The sequence below is a fragment of the Geotrypetes seraphini genome, chromosome 4 (assembly GCF_902459505.1).
Source record: "Geotrypetes seraphini chromosome 4, aGeoSer1.1, whole genome shotgun sequence".
NCBI classification, from domain to species: domain Eukaryota; kingdom Metazoa; phylum Chordata; class Amphibia; order Gymnophiona; family Dermophiidae; genus Geotrypetes; species Geotrypetes seraphini.
Genome location: NC_047087.1, coordinates 96,534,794 through 96,559,029, shown reverse-complemented (window position 1 = coordinate 96,559,029; position 24,236 = coordinate 96,534,794). Strand labels below are relative to the sequence as shown.

The window sequence follows — 24,236 nt, the reverse complement described above, 5'->3', positions numbered from 1 at the left end:
AGTGTAGACGTCGTTTGAGTACAAGTGTAGACGTAGTGGTGGTCTGGGCGTTTAAACAGCTGAATGTAGAGGCAGGCCATTATCAAAAAAGGACGTTTATTTTGGTTATGGACACTTTCCCTGCTTCTGCTTTCAAAGTTTAAGGCCATAGGCCAAAAAGGGACTTAGTCGGTTTTTTTAATTATGCCCCTCCACATGTTGATTCTGTACTAAATAATTAAAATTAGATCAAAAGTTATAAGTTATTTAATTAATTAAAGTAATAAAATAAATAATTTGGTAGGGAGGTGGGGAATTAGCCTGTGATGTTATAAGGAGACAAGAGATTAATTCATTCTTCTCTTGAATAAGTTCCAGCTGGAAAGATTTACTCCTAAGTCTGAGGCATTTCTGAGGCAATATTTTTAACAGTTAGATTTAAGGTTTATAGTAAATTTTAATAAATAGCTTTGGAATCGGTATCTCTTTTTTGAGTTCTGTAAATGGTTTTTGTTATTTGTTTATTTTATCAATATAATACCATTCGAATTTTTGTTATGTGAAGAGGACCCACATCTGCTTCCCACGGAACTACTCCCTTCTCTTGATAGTGTCCTTGTTTCTTGTTAACTGTGGCATCTTGCTACCAGTATTGAGAAGATGGGTGGAAATGAGGAACAAAGACAGTTGCATCGCCTGGATGATTGGAGAGCATAGCAAGAGTATATCAGGAGAATGGAGGAATTTCATCATTCTGATCAGTTGTGTCTCCTGTTTGAGGGACAGAAGAAAGGTGATATGACCTCAAAGGCATCAATAACCTGATGGATTATAGAAGCCATCACTTCAGCATGTCCTCAAGAAGTGACTGAAGCCAGAGATTCTCAAGGCTCATTCAGCTAGGGTGCAGGTGGCCCCTTGGGTGGAGTGTAAACTTATTCCTCCACAGGACATTTGCAGGGTGGCAATCTGGTCATTATTGCATTAATTTGTGAAGCACTTTGGGTAGAGGGTTTTGACAATGGGCTTAGCAGAATCCCAGAATTAGTACTACCTTGGAATTTCCTAAAAGTCTGGACTGCTCTTGAAGGACTCAAAGGAACAAGAAATTTTGGTTTATCTGCTAATTTTAGTTCCTTTAATCTCTCTAGAGTAGTCCAGAACCCATCCTTTCTCAGCTTATGTTTAACTTTAGGAAGTTGAAGAAGGGATGAAGAATGATGACAGAAATTTAAAGATGCAGTGAAGAGCATTGACGGAGATCTTGAAGATGCAGCTATTTCATTGTACTTTGACTTAAATCTGTTAAATGTTGTTGGTTGTCTGTTGCTGTTAGTTCCTTAATCCTTGAAGGGATTAGAAGACTGTTTAGTGCCTTAGTCGATTACAGGTTTTCATCTGATTTAGTATGACAATACTGGCTGGCTGTGTGCTGCACAAGAACACTTAAAAGCTCACTCTGAAGTCACTAGTCCTCGGTCTGTATCTTCTGGTAGGGGTACATAAACCCAATCGTCTGGACCAGTCTGGAGGGAATAAAGGAAAGAATTTAGCAAGCAAGCCCTAATTTCTCCTTTGCTTGGGAAGCTGTGCTATAAATGCCTGTTTTTCACATTTCCTTAAAAAGTGTTTTGTTCGCTGCTTGGTTGCAGGAATGCTTCAATTCTCCATATGGTACCAAATATTTTTCGGAATACGCAGAGTCAATTCCGGGAGAATCCACACAAGCACTGTCAGAAGTAGCGAAGGAGTGCGGGATATACCTCATTGGAGGTAGATTTATTCAGCGCGCCTATGAGGAGCTGTCTGCAAATCTGCATATCCTATCTGGGTTAGAGACAGCAGCTACCTCTCCTCTATTAGGTTCTTTTTTGTAACAGATTAGAGCTAACATTTGCTCAAAATTTCACAGGGATTTTATGCAAGCTATTCATTCTCATGTTTTATTTTTCTGCTAATTGAAAGTAATTTGGCCCAGCTGTTTCTATGCCTTTAGGTTTCAGCTTAATAGGTGGGATATAACGTGTTAAGTCAGGAGTTCCCAGAAATCACTGCCCTCAAGTCACAATTGCACAGTGATTTCTTTCCTCTGTTTTAAATGCCACTTTTCTCTTTTAGCTCTTAGACAGGGGTCATACACCAGAACTACTTCTGGAGTCTTGCCTAAATCTGGCCACTAGGTGTTACCATTGCATGATGATTGGGACTCCCAGAGGCCTCTGAAAGCTGTTGCTGAATACAATATTTTAAAAATTAAAATTGAGACAACAGTGGAATAACTGTTTTGTTCAAAGGTTCCATTCCAGAAAAGGATGGTGAGAGGCTGTATAATACCTGTACTGTCTTTGGGCCAGATGGATCACTCTTGGTGAAATACAGAAAGGTAATTAAAGAAGGCTTTTTTTTTTTTTTTTTTTTAACTTTGGACAGGGTATGGTGAACCTTGTGGGAATACAGCCAGATTTTAATAGAATGCATATTGTAGAGTCATATTGTAATTTGCTGTTCAGATTTTGAGCATATGTCCAAAGTCCTTTGCAGGCAACTGTTATAAATATCTGAGCTGATACACGGCAAACATTTGAACATGGAAAACCGCACATTAAAGTGGTATACTGAACAGGCATTTGAGTGTCACTGGCTATAATTGCATTTTGAATTGTTTAAGCTGGAATGCTAGTATTATGTAAAGCTGCTAATGTTAACATTTATAGAGGATGGCATATTAGACGTAAAAAGTAGACTGTAAAGGCCTGAAGGCTCATGTGTTGTCAGTGTATTGAATATTCCTTGTTTTGTTTCTTACCAGATTCATCTATTTGACATTGACGTGCCTGGGAAGATTCGCTTCCAGGAATCTGAGACTCTGAGCCCTGGGAACAGTTTTTCTGTCTTTGATACTCGTAAGTTGTTTCTGTGTGTTGAGAGGGGGTGGGAACCTGCTTCATAATCTGTATTCTGAGTATACAGTAAATATAGTCATATATATAAAACTTTGTATAAACCATCTCACGTCACTTGACTAAAATAGGTACAACATTATTTACCCAATCTTATAGAAAGAGTAAAAAAAAAGTTAATTTCACTTAAGGCAGGGGTGTCCAATGTCGGTCCTCGAGGGCCGCAATCCAGTCGGGTTTTCAGGATTTCCCCAATGAATATGCATTGAAAGCAGTGCATGCACATAGATCTCATGCATATTCATTGGGGAAATCCTGAAAACCCGACTGGATTGCGGCCCTCGAGGACCGACATTGGACACTCCTGACTTAAGGGAACTTCTTTGTATCATATGTAAGTCATTAGGCTGTACAACTATTGTCTTTTTTTTAGAAAGAGACCATTCTTTATTCTGTAATCCATGTGTGTCTTAGTGGAGCTGAGATTAATGTTTAATTTGGATTTTTTTTTCTTTTAGCATACTGCAGAGTGGGTGTGGGGATCTGTTACGATATTCGATTCGCTGAATTTGCTCAAATCTACACCAGGAGAGGTGAGACAGCAGGCTACAGAACTTGAGTCACCTTTGTACAATTGTCTAACCTCATATCTTTGCCCTCTACAGACATATGCTGGACAGTTTAACTTTATTCATGTTTGTTGGGATTTATTAGCTACCTTTATAAAGAAATTCACTCATGGCAGTGTACAGCTTGGCATAAAGCTTATAATTTTGTTAACAGCATAACAGTAGTGAAATGATCAACCATAAAAATAAATACAGTCAATAAAGTAAACCTGGAAATAGCAAATTGAATCCTAGATAGGGTATTAGTATTTATTTTATCTGTCTGTTCTTTGGGATTTATGAATCACCTTTTATGAAAAGATTCACAATATGCAGAGTATCAGAAATATACTAAACAGCACAGTAAAAAAAAAAAATCACATAATAGAAATATAATATCAGCAGAGTACAAATGATGCATCATAATAGGCAGCATGGGAAACACATTCATATAATATAGATACAATACTCACAATGTCAAATTGTAGGCAGTTGAAGGAGCAAGTGCAGTTGTAACATAGATGGACACGTTGGGTAGGATAAAATCATTAGGATAAATAGATGCATATGAATCCTAACACTGGACCTTGTTGCTGTTCCTTGGCGGTAGGAGGGAGTGAGCATACCTCCCACTGCTGGGGAATGTTGTTGGCGGTGGGAGGGAGTGGACATCCCTCCTGCTGCTGGAGGGGAAGTTGCTTGACAGCAGCGGGCAGGGCAGGATTAATTCTTTGAGGCCCTCTAGGCACACCAAGTACACTAGGCCCCCCAGCCCTGCCCTGCCCCCACCCCGCCCACATTCCACCCATGCCCACCTCCATTTATTTACCTGTTTTCTTATTTACTTCTTTATTTCCACTTGTATTTCTTTTTTTCTTTTATTATAAAATTCAAAACAAACAACAAAGATTACCATATTAGTGCCAGTGTACAGTTTTAGTTCTATGCAAGCCCCAAACATCTCTGAACAAATCCACCCTTCCTTCCCTTCTCACCTATTGCCCAGGACTTTAACTCTGAACCCTTTCCTTACGTATATAAAAGTGTTCAAATGCGTTGTAAAGCAGCAATACCCGAAACATGTCTATATTAATAACCAAGTTTGCAACTCCTCTCAACTGTGTCACTCTGTCGTCCAACTTTAACCCTTATGTATTTAAACAACCAAATCTGTAACTCCTCTGGTACGTTCCACTCCATGTATGTTAATTTGTAACAAAACAACAAGGCAAGCGGTCCACCAAAGAATCCAATGTGGAACAAAAGAAGATTGGCAGACAATAAGGAGATTCAAATCAGGTTTATTCAAGGTGCTTCCAGGAACCATGCCTGATGCATTTCGCCAAACAAGGCTGGTCAGTGCTAACAAAAAAACATGTCTTTCATACACATAGGACACAGAACCACCCTCACCCAGTATGGAATAAGTAATCACAAACTAACTCCCCCTCCCCTTTTTTTTTTTTTTTTCCAGTTCTTTATTCATTTTAAACAACTTACAATAAGTGTAACAGCATTTATAGCATTTTAAACTCCAATACAACACTTAATATTCTGTTAAACACCATTTCAGAATTTATCCACCTCCCCCTAATCAATTACATTTTTAAATTCAAGAAAAGCTACCATAAGCCCCATTCCTATATACCTTATTTAATATTCAAATCAGAAAACCCTTCCCCCCTCCCCCCATCCTGGATGTACATTTTTAAGGGGAAATATATATATTTTTTTTTTTACAAAAGCACGGAAGAGGTTTTTAGCGCTGGTGGGCTGAATGTTCTGCGCTGTGCTGATAATCATAGGAATTCTATGACCATCGGAGTAGTGCAGAGCATTCTGCATGCTATACAGTTTAGGGGGTGAAGAAACAGTAGTGCAAATCCCCCAGTACTGAACAAAATATAAAGATAGATGTAAATTTTTAAAATGAGAAATAACAAATCACTTTACAAATTAACAAAGAAAAATAAAACAAAAAATGGAAAATAAGATAATACCATTTTATTGAACATTTTTAATTAGCTTTCAGAGGTCAAACCTTCTTTCCATAGGTCAGTAAAGTATACTACTGTTACAGTATCCTGTCCTGGCCTGAGGAAGGAGAATTTGGTCTCTGAAAGTTAGTCAAAAATGTATTAAAATTAGTCCAATAAAACGATCACCGTATTTCCATTTTCTATTTATAAACATTTATCAACACAGCAACAATACTACTTTATCCTAAAGCAAAAAAATTAAAAAATATAATTTTTTTTTCTACCTTTGTCATCTTGATTTTCATATAGGTGGATGGCTATCTGGCAGGCGGCTGTGTTCCACTTGCTCTGTGGCGTGAAGTAGAACGGGTACAAGTGGATCGATTTTTCACTCCGTCAAAAATTACAAAGACTAGGAGACATTTGATGAAGTTACAGGGAAATACTTTTAAAACCAATAGGAGGAAATATTTTTTCACTCAGAGAATGGTTAAACTCTAGAACACATTGCCAGAGGTTGTGGTAAGAGCAGATAGTGTAACTGGTTTTAAGAAGGATTTGGACAATTTCCTGGAGGAAAAGTCCATAGTCTGTTATTGAGAAAGAATATTGGGTAAGCCATTTCTTGCCCTGGATCAGTAGCATGGAATGTTGCTACACTTTAGGTTTTGGTCAGGTACTAATGACCTGGATTGACCACCGTGAGAATGAGCTACTGGGCTTGATGGACCCAGTAAGGTTATTCTTATGTTCTTAAGTCCTTCAAAAGTTCTAGGAAGGGTTCCTAGGAGGCATCGGCTTCCCCGGATAATGGGTTTTCACTGGAATTTATTAACATGCTCTATCAGGCTTATTTGGCCAAGAAAAAGTTACCTTTTGTGCCTCCTAATTTGTTTTCGCTGGCAACTGAGGTTCCTAATTCCCAGGACACAGGTCTTAACTCCAGTTTCCACAAGTTGTCCAGGGATGTTTCACTGGCTGATGACACAAACGACCAGGATGACCTGACCATGCCTTTGCTTGTACAGGTTGGTACTACCACCTCTGGGATTATTGCAGTGCAAGCGGATCTTCAGGATCTGGATCTGGGTGAGGTTCTTGATCTGAGTGAGGACCCCCATGGTGTGGAGATTTTTCAAGTCTGCAGCTTTGGTCAATTTAATTTCTGAATCTCTCCAGGAGTTGAAGTTGGAGGTTAAGCAATCAGCTGCCGTTGCGGATTGCTCTCTTATGAGTATGGTTTATGGCTTTTATTTATATCCCGCTTTATACAAACAAGTTCCAAAAACACATATATAGTTAAAAAAAACCACACAGAAAAACACGCATTACAAAAACACATACATGCAAGCACAGTCTTGTCTTAATTGCCTTGCCCTAAAATATACATCAAAAACAAACCACCCCACCCTCATATACAATACTTACTCACATGCCACAAGTACCCACCCCTGTCTTTTTGTATCGTTTATATATTCAAGTTGAAAAACTACATTTTCTTCACTCATCAGCCATATTTCATCTGACAAAACCGCAGTCTGCATCCTTCCCTGATCATCTGGACATTGTCAAGAAGTTCATGGACCACTGTGAGGCACTTGAGGGTCCTTTGAGATGCGCTAGAGCCATGTCCAAGCTCTACCCGATGGCTTGATTATATTATGTAAATACCTGTTAATAGGCAAAAACTTCTGGATCTTGGATAAGAGTAACCAAGGGAGTGAGGTAGATGTTAAAGAGGAAAGGAGCCAGAATAGAGTCCTGAAGCACTATATAGGGTAGAGGATGTGCAGATGAATCTGAGGTAGGTATGGTGGCAGTGTAAGTACAATTAGACAAAAAAAGAAGTAAACCAAGAACAAACAAACAGTCTCAGACAATCTGGATACAAGTAGATAATGATCAACCAGCTTGAAAGCTGACAACAGGTTGAAGGATACTTCTGTGAATATCACTTATCACTGCCAATACCATTTTTGTACTGTGACCTAGTCTAAAATCAGATTGTTGAGGGTGCAAGAATGCTCAACTGTAGCTGAAGTAAGGAGAAATACCAGCAAGCTTTGAAAGGTGTAAGTTAGATTAGACACTGGTCTATAATTGGAGGGAACAGAAGGAGCAAGAGTGGGCTTTTTCAAAATAAGAATAAGAGTGAATAATCTTTTTCCAGGTAGAATGGATTGCACCAGGGACTATTAGTAATAATTGACAATATGAAAACAATCAACTCAAGTAGTTTTCCTGAACCAGGCAGAGGGAGACAGGATCTAAAGGGCAATTTGTTTGCCTTGCAGAGAAGACAAGCTTGTTGACAGAAACAATTTAGCAAGACTGAATTTAAACCAGGACCTATCAGGCAGCTGGGGGACTGAAGATGCACAGTTTATTATAGAAGGGGGTAAAGATATTGGAGAAGCAGTCATGACTGGGCCAGGCAAAAATGTAGAAAGAGGTGGTCATAGGGAGGAGACAGCTGAAAGATCAGTTGGGTCCATCTTGCCCAGTATTCTGTTTCTGTTGAAACTAGTCTATGTAACAAGTACCTGATTTTGTAAACTGGTATTAGAAAGATAATATGAATGATATTTTGGAAGATGTACTGTATAGCTGTATCCGTATTGAGAATAAAGAATTTGGAAAATAAGAAATATTTATTGTTAGTTCATTAAAATTTGTTTTTCCAAAATAGGTTGCCAGCTGTTGGTGTATCCTGGAGCTTTCAATATGATAACTGGACCTGCCCACTGGGAGCTGCTACAGAGGAGTCGGTAAGTGAAGGCAATGAACTAATTTTTTTGTTTAATTATCGTTACATTGTAGTGTATTTCTTCTTGATTGTTTTATATTCTTTTTAAACCATCTTGAATGATTGTTTTTCAACTGTAATGGCATATAAATCATAAATAAATGTCTACTTATCCATCTGAGATCAGTTCAAACTAAGACATCCTCTGTTTATGATTTATTTTGCTCTATGAGCAATACTTTGCAAGGGTGAAAGTAATCATATTCATTTAAGCTTTGCATTATTTTGTTGTTATTTACATTTTTATGTTGTTTCATTGTCAAACTACATTTAGAGAGAAAGACTGGATACCTGATAGGCTAATAACCTTTCATTGAATCAGCAGGAGGATTATCTAAAGATGCTAAGTATTAATGTTCAAGACCTTCCAAGTCATTTTATCAGTTCATATCACAAAGCCTCATGTGAAACTGGCTTTGGATAACTTTATAATATCACTTTCTTAGTAAAGAAACCGACATATGTTAATGAGACTGGATTGAAAAGGTTCTCTGCTTGGATGTGTTGTGCACTCACGTTTAAGAGAACCAGATTTAACTGTGGTCATATTTTGGTGTATCAAAATGCTAACATTTCTCTTGGCTGTGCTTCTGATACAGAGCTGTGGATAACCAGGTATATGTGGCAACTGCATCACCTGCTAGAGATGATAAAGCCTCTTATATTGCATGGGGACACAGCAGTGTAGTGAATCCATGGTAGGTGCTCAGTTTTCATGTTGCAGTTTATGTAAAGTAAATATAGCATGCTCACTTCATTTTTAAAGAAATAACTTGCTTAAATGAACCAATTTCAATTCTCCTGCCTATCCCAGAATATTAGCAAGATAACCCCATTTTTTCACATTATCTGAATTTGATTGGTCTGTGTTGGTTATGACATCACACAGTGGTCACCCCCAGCAAAAGACAAGATGCGACGGTAGTAAAGATAGCAATGTAAATAACAATCTTAGCAATTCACTTGGCAGCACTGTAAGGAAGGGAGAGTAAACAAAAAACTATACAGAAAATTAGATTGCCAGTGAAATGTAGCTGGAAAGCAACCACAGACGCTCACAGTCTAAGCAACAAAGTTTATGATCTGCAGGCCCTGATGTTAGCGGCAGAGTTAGTGTTGCTATCACAGAGACATGGTTCAGTGCTACCCATGCATGGGCCACAAACATACCAGGATCTTTTTTTTTAGGAAGGTCAGAGATGGTTGAAAAGGTGGAGGAGAACTCTTTATGTGAGGAACAATATTCAAGCCACTGAAATGCAGAGGGCTTGGGGAAAGGAAGAAGTGATAGGGATCATTTTGAAAAGTAAAGAAGGAACTTCTGTCTACGGACCTCTGACACAATCAGAGCAACTTGATAAAGATCTGGTTGCAGATATCCAAAAGATGGGAAAAGAAAAGTGGAAAAACAGTGGTCCAGGCTGAAAAGAGCAATAAAAATGGCTACCGATCTTTATGGAAGGAAAATAAAAACAAAACTGATATGGTTCTCTAAATAAGTGGCAGAGAAAATAAAAGGCAAAAGAGTTGGTATTCGTGAAATACAAAAAAACTCAAGAGTAGGAGCACAGAAAGGAATACTGGATGAAACTGAAAGAAGCCAAGAGAGATGTTTGGTGAAAGTGGGAGAGCAAGTGGCTAGAAATGTAAAGGGAGATAAAAATGTTTTCAGTTATAATAGTGAAAGGAAAAAGGCTACAAATGGAATTGTGAGGCTGAAAGAAGCTATGAACTGCTATGTGGAGAATAAGGAGGAAAAAGCAAATACTCGTATGCTAAACAAATACTTCTATGTTCATGGAAGAAAATCCTGGAGAAGGACCGTGATTGGCTGGCAAAGATACATTGAGAATGGAGTGGATATTGTGCTATTCATGGAAGAAAGTGTTTATGAACAACTTAAAAAACTGAAGGTGGACAAACCCAAGGGACCAGACAGAATCCATTCCAGAATACAGTGGGAGCTCAGAGAGGTTCTGGCAGGTCTTCTTAAAGATTTGTTCAATAAATCCTTGGAGATGGGAGGGGTTCTGTGGGACTGGAAAAGAACTGAGGTGGTTCCTTTTCATAAAAGTAGTGACAGAGAAGAAGCGGGAAACTGAAGGGCCGTAAACCTCACTTTGGTTATTGGAAAAGTAATGGAAGCGGTTCATAGTCAGTGGCGCGCACAGTGCCGACAATCCAGCGCTGACAATTCAGTGCAAGACAGAAGTGCGCCGCTGAAAGCCGCCGAAAAACTTATTTTTAAGAGCTCTGACAAGGGGTGTGGGGGGGAACCCCCCCCCCACTTAAATGCATAGTGTTCGTGCTGCCGTTGGGGGGTTGTGGGGGGTGCAACCCCCCACATTATACAGAACAATTTCTGATTTTTTTCAGGAAAAGTTCAGTTTTATCTATAATGTGGGGGGTTGTACCCCCACCCCCCAACGGCAGTGCAAACACTATGCATTAAAATGGGGGGGGTTCCCCCACACACACCCCATCGGAGCTCTTTAAAAATAAGTTTTTTGGCGGATTTTGGTGGCGCGCTTCTGTCTTGCACTGAATTGTCAGCGCTGGATTGTCGGCGCGCTGGTGTCTCGCGCATGATTATCCCGTCACCAATGGAAGCATTGCTGAATGAAAAGATAGTGAATTTCCTAAAATGCAGTGGGTTACAACAGTGTTTCTTAACCTTTTCAAGCCAAGTACCCCCTAAGCCTAACAAATACCAACCAAGTACTCCCACCCAAACTCCTCCCCTTACTCCACCCCTTATAATAATAATACTAATTGTAATGCAATTTCTTCCATCCATTTTTCATATACACACAATATAATCTTATTAATACATAATGGTAATTACAAAATTAAAAAAACACAAAGCACACTGTACGCAGAGAAAATGTTAATTATCATTTATATTTGGGGGGTTTTCAAAGTTGACAAGACATGACTTTAAAATATGCAATGTCACCTCAGTAACAACTATAGAAAAATAGACAAATATAGTGCAAAATATAGACGGCAGATATAAATTCTCTAAACTGACACATTTTGATCACTAAATTCTTCCTCTCCTCCAGACCTCATTCCATTCCCCAACCAACATCTCTCTTTGTCCCTCCATGAGTCCAACTTTTCTTCCTCTCTCATCCCCAGATCATTTTTCATCACGGCCCATGAGCACCATGCCCATTTCTCCTTCTATCACCCCTGTCCAATACCATGCCACATCTCTCCCTCCAGCACTATGCCCAGCATTCCTCCCCCTTGCATCCCCTTCAATCTATCCCTCTATTCCCTCTCATCCTTCTATTCCCTATGCATCTCTACCTCAATCCTCTCTATTCCCAATTTTCCTCTTCCTTTTTCCCCATGTGCACCATCTCTTTCCCTCTCACTCACATACTCAGGCCCACAATTGTCCCTTTCTATTTCCTCCCTCCTTCCTATGTCCAAGTTAGTGCCCCATTCCTCCCTCCTTCCTATGTTCCAAGTTAGTGCCCCCTTACTGCCTTCCAGGCTTTGTCCTTCCTCCCTCCTTCCCTGCCGCGCCAAAGCCTGCCTGACTCCTCCCTGATTCCTCCCTCCCTGCTGCGCCGAAGCCTGCCTGCCTCCCTCCCTGGCCGATGCTTGTCTGCCGTGCCGAAGCCTGCCTACCTGCCACTGATTCCTCTTTCCCCTGCCCTCCGGGAAGGGAAGAGCCAGGCCCGTGCAGCGATTGCACGCTGCCAGCCTACAAGCCTTCCCCTGACATCAATTCTGACATCAGCAAGAAGGTCTGAGCCAGTCAAACAGCGATTGGCTGGCCCTGACCTTCTCTCTGACATCAGAATTGACATTGGGGAGAAGGCTTGTGGGCCGACAGCTTGCAATCACTGCATGCGCCTTTCCCTTCCCTTCCTGGAGTTGCAGCAGCAGTGGGGGGTAATTAAATGGGGTGGGTTGCAAGTGGGCAGGCAGCAGGCAGGCGGTGAACAGGGGCGGTCGGCGGTCAACCTGTGTACCCCCAACAGGCGGTTAGTGTACCCCATAGGGGTATGATACAGACATTTAAATATTTGAAAGTTATTAATATAAAAAAATATATTTTTCAGGGAAGGTAGAATGGTAAAATTAGAGGACGTGAATTGAGGTTGCAGGATGGTAGACACAGGGCTAATGTCAGGAAATTATTTTTCAAGGAGAGGGTGGTTGATTCCTAGAATGCCTTCCCAAGGGAGGTGTGGAGATTAAAATGGTGATGGAATTAAAAAAAAGTGTGGGATGTACACAGACGATTTCTAATGAGAAAACGAATTCAATAAAAAACAAAACTTCAATGGGAGTGTTTGTGTTGAATGGAGTTTGGATGGTGACTAAGGCTGGTACTGGGCAGGCTTGCACGTTCTTTGTCCCATATATGGCAATTTAGTTTAGGATAGGCTGGGGAGAGCTTCAACAGAAACTCCACTAATTTGGAACATGAAGACAGTGCTGGGCAGATTTTTATAATCTATATCCTGCAGTTAACAAGATGGTTTGGATAGGTTGGAATAAGCTTCAACATCAACGTTAGTAGTTGGAACCTAAGGACAGTATCAAATAGAATTTTACAGTCTATGTCCCAGAAATGTCAAAGACAGATAATTTAATCATCAATTAATAATGCATGTGACTGTTAGGCAGACTGGATGGACCGTTCAGGCCTTTAGCTGCCATAATTTATGATGTTACATAAGATCATTTGTTAAAATAGACTTTAAAAAGTGGTGCTGACACGGCCTTTTTTTGCCCAGCAAGGGCTGCTTCTTGGGGCAAAATGTACTGTTAAAACAAATAAAACCAAATCATATGTACAGTGAACTCATATACAGACATTAATATCATAAATAATATAGAAATGTCATAATGAATTAAATCAGGGGTCCCCAAAGTCCCTCCTTGAGGGCTGAATCCAGTTGGGTTTTCAGGATTTCCCCAATGAATATGCATTGAAAGCAGTGCATGCACATAGATCTCATGCATATTCATTGGGGAAATCCTGAAAACCCGACTGGATTCGGCCCTCAAGGAGGGACTTTGGGGACTCCTGAATTAAATAATACTAAAACGTAATACATTTTTAGACATCATAAATATGAGTAATATAAAAACTGAATAAACCATTAAGAGCCATTAAATAATAGTGTCAAAAAGCAACTTCTCTTAGACATGCACATGATTATCACAGCAAAGACTAAATATATTATAATGCCTCTGTATCACTCTATGGTGCAACCTCACCTGGAGTATTGCGTTCAGTTCTGGTCTCCTTATCTCAAGAAAGATATAACAGCACTAAAAAAGGTTCAAAGAAGAGCGATCAAGATGATAAAGGGGATGGAACTCCTCTCGTATCAGGAAAGACTAAAAAAGTTAGGACTCTTCAGCTTGGAAAAGAGATGGCTGAGGGGAGATATGATTGAAGTCTACAAAATCCTGAGTGGAGTAGAACGGGATCGATGTTTCACTCCGTCAAAAATTACAAAGACTTGGGGACACTCGATAAAACTGCAGGGAAATACTTTTAAAACCAATAGGAGGAAATATTTTTTTACTCAGAGAATAGTTAAGCCCTGGAATGCGTTGCCAGAGGTTGTGGTAAAAATGAATAGCATAGCTGGTTTTAAGAAAGGTTTGGACAAGTTCCTAGAGGAAAAGTCCATAGTCTGTTATTAATACATGGGGGAAGCCTCTGCTTGCCCTGGATCAGTAGGAATGTTGCTACTCTTTGGGGTTTGGCCAGGTACTAATGACCTGGATTGGTCACCATGAGAACGGGCAACTGGGCTTGATGGACCATTGGTTTGACCCAGTAAGGCTCTAAACATCCTCATTCATTCACTTGTCATTTCAAAGATAGATTACTGTAATGCCTTGTTCATTGGTATAGCTCAAAAGGAAATAAAACGCTTACAGATAATACAAAATACATCCATTAAACTTATTTATAAAGCAAAAAAATTTGATCATATAACTCCTCTCTTTAAGGAAGCCCATTGGCTTCCGGTGGCTCATCGAATAATATATAAACTCAGCTTGCTCACCTTTAAATCACTTCTTTATAAAACTCCAGCTTTCATTCACAAATTGCTAATCCCTTATACAGCTAATAGAACTTTAAGATCTGCCGAACAGCATCTACTAACGATTCCATCGCTAAAAATAATAAATACGCGTCGTCAGTTTATTTTTTCAGTCACTGCTCCCCAGACGTGGAATTCTCCACCGAGCTATCTAAGGGAAGAAACTAATTTAGATAAATTTAAATGTAAACTAAAAACTTTCCTGTTTAGTGATGCATTCGTAAACTAACTAGCTCCTAAGTGACTTTTTAATAATCATGAGAAACTCTTATAGTTATTCTTTCAAGTCTCACTTTCAATTTTTATCTTCCTTTTAAATTTTATCTTATTAAAATTATTATCATTACCCTCCCCTTATGTGCTTTCCCTATATGTTTACTTTACCTTATTTAAATTGTAACTTCTTCCCTATATTTTCCTTTTGTTTCTAGTTTTGTCAAATTTGTCATTAACCTTGTTAGTATTATCTTTTATGATTTTGTTTTTACGTTGTAATTTTATCATAATGTACATCGCTTCGAATTTAGATGAAGCGATTAATCAAATCTGTATTAAACTTGAAACTTGAAACTTATTCTTATGTTCTTAATCAAAAGGTTCTGCTAGTGACCAGTAACCAATAGACTTACTCCTAAGGCAGAGACTTAAGTTAGAAACACTATTTAAAGCTGATGTTTGTTTCCTTTATGATATGAGAATAATAATAATAATAACTTTATTTTTTCTATACCGCCACAATCTTGCGACTTCTAAAGAAGCGGCTCTAACTATAAGTGTAGGCAACACTTCTTAACTATTTGGACTTTTCTCTGAGAGTAAGGTGTTTAATCTTGACTAAACTGCATTTTATAGTCATTAGCTTAGGTTCATGACATGGTGGGTTTGGATTTACATTCCCCTCCCACTAACTCATCTAACTACAGTAATGCTCCCAACCTAAAAGAATGTGGAGATATGGTAGATGAAGTGTTTGGACCTAATAGGGTGGGAGGCTATAAGAAACAAGGCCTTTCACTTCAGTTTGGTTAAACTGAAACACTTCTCTTTATTGAGCTTTAAATCTTGTTTGCTATTTACATGGTATATGATCTCCATGTTGTTCATATATCTGTTTGAGATAATGTTATAAAAAGTTTTTATGTTGTGTATAGTGCTCCCTCGCGAATTCGCGATTGGCGGTTCGCAGTCCCGGTCATTCGCAGTATTTTCCGACCACGAATGACCAGGCAGGGGAGGCAGGAGAGGGCAGCTGGAGAGGCAGGAGAGGGCAGCCGGAGCACTGGCAAGTGAAGGAAATCACTCACTGTATGCTCCGACCGCCTCTTCCTGTACTAAAGTCGGGCCTTACCAATCAGGAGCTCATTGCTGGACCACTAGGGCCTTAAGATAGGCCTGCTGGGTGGCTGGAAGGGGAAGGTTGGTTAGGTAGTTGCAGAGGCAAAGTCACATTGAGGGAGGGAGGGAGCAATTGGTAGCAGTACTTGAGCCCAGTTGGGGGAGGGGGCGGACTAGCTGTCTGGCTGCAAAGCTGGCAGATAGGACACGAGAAAAGGGGGGGAAGGATTGCTTCTGCCCCGGTACTTAAATATAAACCATCGATTTATATTTGAGTTAATTTTTCCCCTAAAATAAAGGGGGGGAAATGTTATCTTAGTTTTGATTTAAGTATGTACGGTAGTCCAGTTGTCATATTCTGTTAGTATGTGTAACAAATGTCTGTTTTCCAGGCCTCCATGTATTAGGTGATTCTGTTTGTTTGATTTTGCAGGGGAGAAGTTATTGCCAAAGCTGGCTTTGAGGAGACTGTCACCTATTCAGATATAGGTAAGAAATTATAGGCTAGCCTGGGTCCTCTCCAACAGGCTGAAAAACGCTGGAGAACTGGTGGTATTTTGGGAGGTGTGCTGACCCCTGGGAATCTGCTAAGGGAGAAAGAACTGCCTGGAGACTCCCTTTTGCTGAACTTTATTTCCTACTGTGTTTTTCTAACCTGCTTTAAGTGCCAGAATCGGGCAGGCACTGCTGAGGACACCTTTTAACATCATTTGGGGTCCTCTCCAACAGGCTGAAAAACGCTGGAGAACTGTGGTATTTTGGGAGGTGTGCTGACCCCTGGACATCTGCTAAGGGAGAAAGAACTGCCTGGAGACTCCCCTTTGCTGAACTATCATTTATGGGTGTTGTTCTCCTCTTCTCTTTTTTTTTTTTTTTCTTCTTCTTCTTTAATAATTTGGTTACTTAGATAGGTTAACTATGGGGAAAAGAAAAGGGAAAAGAGTTTCTACACCTGTAATGATAGGTCCCATGGACCATCACCTTTTAGAACTCCCACAAACAGCAGAAAGATTAGAACAAATCTCAGGAATTTCTCTTAGTTCTCCCGAATGAACTCCTCCTCTCCCCCCTAAATCCTCTGAGGAAACAGGACCTGAAGTTGATCCTGGAGCTTCTGCTGAAGCCACTGATCCTTCAGCTAAAATAGGTATAGTTTTTTCAAAAATGCCAAAAAGTTTCACTACCTCAACTGAGGGGCTGTTAAATCTCAGATGAAATTCCGGAAGAGGTTTTCTTGAAAGATATTTGGATGCTTAACACGAGGATGGAGAGATTATTGAAAACGGTTGTATCTCAATCACAAGAATTTTCTAGAGAAGTTGTAGAAAAACTAGAGAACGTAGATTCCAATATTAAGGTTTTACACTCCACTATGACAATTATGGAAAAAAAGGTTATTAACCTATTATTCTCCATGTCTGCATTGAAAGATTCACATATTATTCACCTAAAGCTGGAAGCAATGGAGAATGCTGTTAGGTCAAAAACCTAAGAATAATAAATTTTCCTAAAATTCATTTAATCTCACCTGAGATCCTTTTTCGGAAGTATCTTGGTGAGATTTTGGGTATGCAGAATTCTGAGACAGTGCCTATCTCTACTCTCTATTATATACCAGTTAAACAAAAAGTATCAAGGCAGCAAGGAACAGATCAGTTAGAATCTATTGATATAGATCTGACAGATTTTTTAGAAGACTCTCAAGATGTAATACAGATGAGAGCTACCTTACTTGTAACTTTTTTGAGTGAGAGCAATAAGGCATTGACGATGAAACTTTATTTTAAAAACAAAAATGCCTTATTTTGTGGAGCTAAGGTTCAGATGTTTCCCGATGTGGCAAGATCGACCCAACTCAGAAGGAAGGGCCAATCTCGAGTTGTGGAACTGGGTGCCACATTTTTTCTGAAGTTCCCTTGCAAGTGTTTGGTGACTTTTCAAAGTATAGATTATATTTTTTGGGATCCGGCTCAGTTAATACAATTTCTTGATCAAAAATAATGGGGGATTATATATTTTCTTGGTTGAGATGGCTATTCTCAAATTGAGGAGCCTGATTTGAAAAAATGCTTATATAGAAGGAAGATGTTTTCTTCCTTTTAAATAGATTTCTGTTATTAAATAGTGCACCTCTTTTTTTAATGAGGGCTAGATGGAATTTTGTAATGATAATAATGTAAAATGATTTGTTATGTTTCTTTGTAAACATTATTTGAAATTTCAAAAGAAAAAAAAGAAATTATAGGCTAGCCTACTATCGCTATAGGACAGTTCTTTGGACTAGAGTTCAACTCCCTGAAAAGGACTTTCACTGCACTGGAGTCAGAATCCATAGTCCCTGTTGAGGAAGAGTAGAGGTGCAATCACTACAACAGTGATAACTACTGGCTGGCTTTAGTGCCCCTGTTTACATGATTCAAGCAGGAGTTTGATGGCTGGCAGTCAGTCAGGAGCTTTTGCTGTAGTAACCAAATTAAAGGAAGTTAGGAGGTAATACAGAACTGAGCTCTCCCGTAGTCTGTTTCATTTCATTATGTTCTTAAGAACATAACATAAGAATTGCCGCTGCTGGGTCAGACCAGTGGTCCATCTTGCCCTGCAGTCTGCTCACGCGGCGTCCCCTAGGTCAAATACCAGTGCTCTAAAATGAGTCCTGCCTCACCTGTGTACATCCCAGTTTAGCAGGAACTTGTCCAGCTTAGTCTTGAAACCCTGGAGAGTGTTTTCCCCTACAACACACTCCGGGAAAGCGTTCCAGCTCTCTACCACTCTCTGGGTGAAGAAGAACTTCCTTACGTTTGTACGGAATCTATCCGCTTTCAACTTTAGAGAGTGCCCTCTCGTTCTCCCTACCTTGGAGAGTGTGAACAGTCTGTCTTTATCTACTAAGTCTATTCCCTTCAGTATTTTGGGTTAGAGTGGGAAAGGAAGCAGACAAAAGTGACAAATAAAACGTGGCAATGGTAGGTTAGAACTCTGCAAGCTATTGCTGCTTATGAGCAACAAGGTAGGGGAAAGTTAGATGTCTCCAAGAGAAATCTTAGGTTTTCACTAGGGATATGGATTTGTTTAAAAGGCATGTCCTGTGCTGCCCCCCCCCCCACCTCTTTTTTTCCTTGTGTCTTAAATAGTGCATATTACTTGTCAAAAGTGCTCATTATGACTATTGCTTTGAGTTGCAGGAGGAGAAACTAACCCTCTCCTCCCCCCCCCAACAATTTTTAGCATATATTAGTAATGGTGAATAGTTAGTTGACCACATTTGCTAAAGTAATAGTGTAGTTGTTAAATTTTTCTTTCTGTGGTTCCTGTCACTCAAGGATGGCCTTTTTTAAAAACTCATTGCTCATCTTCAGTTTGCTGTAGGTCTTGTGTTTTGCCATTTCATGTACAGCAGGGGTGTCCAACCTTTTGGCTTCACTGGACCGCACTGGTCGAAAAAAATGTTTCTGGGGCCGCACTAACGTGCAAACACTGCAGCAAGACAGAGGAGGGAGCCGGCAAGACGGTAAACACCAGGGGGCAGCAGAGGTAAACATTGCATCGACCGGGGCCACACAAAATACTTCATGGAGCCGCATGCGGCCCTCGGGCCACAGGTTGGACACCCCTGATGTACAGTTTAAAAAGACAACAGTCACAATAGGAATGCATCCCTTTCAGCCAGCTTTGGGCCTTTAAGTTCACTGTAGTTTTTTTAATGCTTTTCTCCAGCAACTGCTTAGCACCTAGTCCTGTTGCTTTTTTGTTTCTTTCTAGACCTCCAGCATCTTGCAGAAATTAGACAGCAAATCCCTATCCACAGCCAGAGGCGCTCTGACCTGTACAGCATTGAAGCAAAGGATACGGGTACAAAGCAACCATTACACTGAGGAATTTCTTCAATCTTCAGTGTCCACATTTGAGAAAAGAAATTATAATTAAAATAACTTTATGCTACAAAATTATATTTTTCTCCTTAGTGGATATTATAGCAACAATGTTTCTCATATCCATTATTTTACCGTCTGTATAAAACTTAGTTTTGCTTTAAAAAAATTATATGGGAAACCAACACTGCTCCTTGTGTGTCTATCCTAGATGCAACCAATATGTAGGCCATGGAACAAATGCTGCCTACCTGACCTCAGGATGTGGTAGCCTACTCAAGAATTTTTAGCAAAGAGTTTAGCTATCGTATATGATTTTGAAGCACTACTGCTTTAATGGGTGGATAAAGTTACATTTTCAGAAGAAAATCACATGAGTATAATTATAAGAGGCTAAAACATTCATGTGGCCCTTGAAAAAATTAAGACGCCCCTGCTCTCTCTGCAGTGTCTTTCATGGGTGCAAATTAGAACTAACCCAATTTGGTGGTAGTTTATTGCTTCATAGGAATAACATGAAGGAAGACCTAGTGAAGCTTGAAGAATGGTCTGAAATTTGGCGGCTAAAATGTAATGCTAAGAAATGCAAGGTCATGCATTTGGGCTGCAAAAAACCTGAGGGAACGGTACAGTTTAGGGGGTGAAGAACTTATGTGCATGACAGAAGAGCGGGACTTGGGTATGATTGTATGTGATGATCTTAAGGTAGCCAAACAGATTGAAGAGGTGACGGCGAAAGCTAGAAGGATGCTAGGGTGCATAGGGAGAGGTATGGCCAGTAGGAAAAAGGAGGTATTGATGCCTCTGTATAAGACTTTGGTGAGACCTCATTTAGAATATTGTGTATAATTCTGGAGGCCGCACCTTCAAAAAGATATAAAAAGGATGGGAGTTGGTCCAGAGGTGTGTGGTCTATGTCATAAGGCATATGGGGACAGTCTTAAAGATCTCAATCTATATACTTTAGAGGAAAGGCAGGAGAGGGAAGATATGATAGAGATGTTTAAATACATACATGGTGTAAATGCGCATGAGTCTCTTTCAGTTGAAAGGAAGCTCTAGAATGAGAGGGCTTAGGATGACGTTAAGAGGTGATAGGCTCCGGCGTAATATAAGGAAATACTTTTTTTACAGAAAGGGTGGTAGATGCGTGGAACAGTCTCTGATACCAGAAGAAGTGGTAGAGACAGAGCCTGTGTCTGAATTGAAGAGGGCGTGGGATAGGCAAGTGGGATCTCTTAGAGAAAGAGATAATGGTTACTGCAGATGGGCCATTTGGCCTTTATTTGCCATCATGTTTCTATGTAATTAGAAAGGGGGGGGGAAGAAATTCAAGTCCTGCTTTTATTATGGACTTTATGCAAATCATTTTGGTCACCCCTCACTTTAAGGATTCCTTCAGCTGATGTGGAAATTCAGTGCATAGAGACAGGGTAATGCATACATTTACTACCAAAATATATTTCTTCTGCTTATCTCAACATATATGTACAGTAAAATTTCATTGTCATTACATTTTCTACATCAGCCACCACATCACAAGGAAAATTGCACCAGGTTATTAACATTACAGCAGATCTACACTAAGCCCCCACTTTTGGTTTTTGAAAACTTGAGGATGGATATTCAGGCTGTGTTTATTATTAAAAATAATGTTGCAATACTGGACTCACTGCCACTTGTATATACCAGAGACAAAATAATTCTTCTGGGGAGGACGTGACCTCATTCAAAATGGAAGCTTCTAGTCTAATCTAATCTTCGATTTACATACCGGGTCATCTCCCGACGGAGCTCAACTCAGTTTACAAGTAATTAAAGACCAGCAAAAAGCAAACAAGATTATAGGAGAAAGTAAGTATTGTAGGGCAATCAATTTGTTTAATCTTTAGGTAAACTGTTCAAGCATTGTGTAAATAATATGGTTTTTAGGACTTTATGAAATTGTTGTAACTCACCTATCAATCTGACAGAATCAGGAAGCACATTCCACATTTCTACCAATTTATAAGCGAAAGATTGACTGAGTTTCCCGGCCGATTTAATTCCTCTGAAGGAAGGGAACAGTAATTTGTATCTCTGTGTATTCCTCGAATGGCAAGATCTAATGGTATTCCAGCATAAAGGGACCAAAGGATCAAATATTCCATAGAGAAGCTTAAAAATGAAGCAGGGCTGAACAGAATGTTTCTTCCCCCTCATCTTCCTTGTAAAAATTAAGCACTCAGATGTTAGCAATGAAAGATCAAGGAAGAGGGTAGCTGAGAAAAGGCTCAAAAAATACAAATATGAGCATGGCAGAAAACAGAGCTAGAGCACAGGCAAAATTAGCTGGCAGTGGTGCAGGAAAGCAACTGGGCAAAAGCAGTCATATTCAGAGAGCATGATCAGTAGTGAAGGCAAGAAAGGTGCAACATGCAGCACTGGCTAAATGAACTGAAAGAGCTCTAGGAAATGAAGCGGTACTCGGGAAAGGCGAGAGTAGGCTTGGAAAAGGACATGAAAGCTCCACACAGTTCCAGTGCAGGAGAGTTAGAGGCTTAGTGGAAGACCTTGAGAACATATCTAGGCACTGCAACCTCTGGTTCACAGGGATCCCCAAAGGACAGCAGTTTAAAAACTGGGTGAAGTAGTTAGACAGTTGTGCCACTTTGCTTCAAGGGATAATGAATGAATGAGGGCCCTCATCTGCAAATAAAAACTGACAGAGCCCATTGGAGTCATAGGCTGTGAAAAAGTAGTGCAGAGGTGACAAAACCAATATAACAACATACCAAGAACTGGCTTGGTTAATGGTTCAAAAGCAGAGGGATCAGAAGGAAGTGACTAATTTCCTACAAAAAGAGAGTGTTTGAGACCTAAATGGCTTTATCCCTTTGAACTTTGGTGCTGTTATTACCCCCTACTGTTAAGCCAGAGGCTTGGAAAGTGCTGGAAGAACTGGGAGCTAGATTCACTAAAGTCAGCAATTGTTGCTAAGCCAGTTTTGACTGCTTTAGCGATGATTGCATTTGCTGACCCTATGCACAAAACGGCTCACCATGTGTTTTGCCCATCGATCACTCATTTTCCGATCCAGCCATGCAATTTAGCTGGTTAATATTAAAACCCCATGCAAACTACCCGAGTGATTGATACACTAACATCGCTTGGTGATGCATAAAAAAAGCGACTGGTCAAGACTAGAGAGCTGCACGGGAACGGGGACCCGCGGGTTCCACCTTCAGGTCATGAGGATCCCGTGGGGACGCCCCCTCTGGTCACAGGGATCCCTCGGGATTGTGAGGCAGCTCGAGCCGAGTGGCTCGTCTTCTTTTCATGCCCTCCTGCAGCGCTCCTAGATTGCCACACGTAGCCGACACGGAAGTCTTCCCCTGACATCAGAGCTGACGTCAGAGGCAAGGCTTCACGTCAGCCACGTGGAGCGTGCAGGGCCTGCTGCCCTGCGAAGAAGTGCAGCACTCGGGAGAGGTACAGTCTTGTGGGATGGGGGCAGGAGGGAGGGATTGTTTGTGGAGCCATGAGCCTGGTTTGTATGGTTATAAATATGTGTAGCATTTTTGTTGGGTTTGTTTGTTTTTTTTATTATTATTAAGTTTCATTTTCACCAAGAGGTGTTTTGTCTTGAGGTACTACTACGTGGGAATGAGGTACTGGGTTCTGATAATTTCAACTGCATCTGCCTGAGCTATCAGCAAACTAGTTTATCCTTTGGACTATAAGGTGTTCTGTAATAACCAACCTCTTTAATTAAGACAATGTGAAACCTCATTTACTACCAACTTCTTTTTTTTGTTGTTATTTAAAAATTTCCAGCTACCCACTAAAATGTCAGGAAAAATCTGTGATTGTTTTATCTAAGTATTAATGAAACTAAACAGGTACGGGTCAAATAGTAGACTCAAGCCAAAATAATGAAGACAAGGATATGAGGGTTTATTTTATAGTATATCAGAGTTTGCATCTTTGTATACACACATTTACTTTGTAAACTGTCTGACCCAATATATTCTGAAGGTGTCTCAGGGTGGCTGTTGAATTAGAGAAGCTTGTTAATGTGCAAGATATATAGATAGATATATATATTTTTTTGTTGTTACATTTAAATAGTTCAGCTTGGAAGGGGGGCAGAAAAGGAATGAGTGAGCGAGCAGGCACACACATGTTGTAATTAGGAGGAAACGAGTTGGGACATGGGAGGGGCCCAAACGCGGGACACAGGAACGGAGGGAGTGCGTTTTTGCTTTTTGGACAAACAAGGCATAAACTTAGGAGAGAGGGAAAGAGATGCTGAGGTGGGGGAGGGAATAGAAAGGGAGAATTGGGCATGAGTGTGTCACTGAAAGGGAGAGATGGAATGGAAGAAAGAGGAGAATTTTGGTCATAGGGAGGGAGTGAGGTACAGATGATAGGGAAGAAAAAGATGAGAGGGAACAGTGGGGCAGATTGAAAGGGATGCAAGAGGGAGGAATGCTGGACATAGTGGTGAAAGGAATTGAAGGAGAGATGTGGCATGGTGCTGGAGAGGGGTGATAGGAGAAATGTTGGGCATGGGGCTGATGGGCAGGGGCGAAAGATGAGAAAGGGATAAATGCTGAATCATGGTAGGAGGAACCAATAAACAGCAACAGAAGAGTTTGAAGGAGACGGGAAAGTGGAAAAAAGAAACTG

General features: G+C 40.2%; 1 protein-coding gene across 1 annotated transcript in view; it reads left to right on the top strand.

Annotated features, from left to right (window-relative positions):
• Positions 1 to 19,755, top strand: part of NIT2 (nitrilase family member 2) — a 44,941-nt gene extending 25,186 nt beyond the window's left edge. The window contains exons 3-10 of the mRNA XM_033941202.1: positions 1,632 to 1,752; positions 2,274 to 2,362; positions 2,789 to 2,882; positions 3,398 to 3,472; positions 8,156 to 8,234; positions 8,872 to 8,970; positions 16,130 to 16,185; positions 19,456 to 19,755. Coding sequence (XP_033797093.1) covers positions 1,632 to 1,752; positions 2,274 to 2,362; positions 2,789 to 2,882; positions 3,398 to 3,472; positions 8,156 to 8,234; positions 8,872 to 8,970; positions 16,130 to 16,185; positions 19,456 to 19,568 — 726 coding nt within the window. The 3' untranslated portion in view covers positions 19,569 to 19,755. The remainder of the gene's footprint in view (positions 1 to 1,631; positions 1,753 to 2,273; positions 2,363 to 2,788; positions 2,883 to 3,397; positions 3,473 to 8,155; positions 8,235 to 8,871; positions 8,971 to 16,129; positions 16,186 to 19,455) is intronic.
• Positions 19,756 to 24,236: the final 4,481 nt, after the last annotated feature.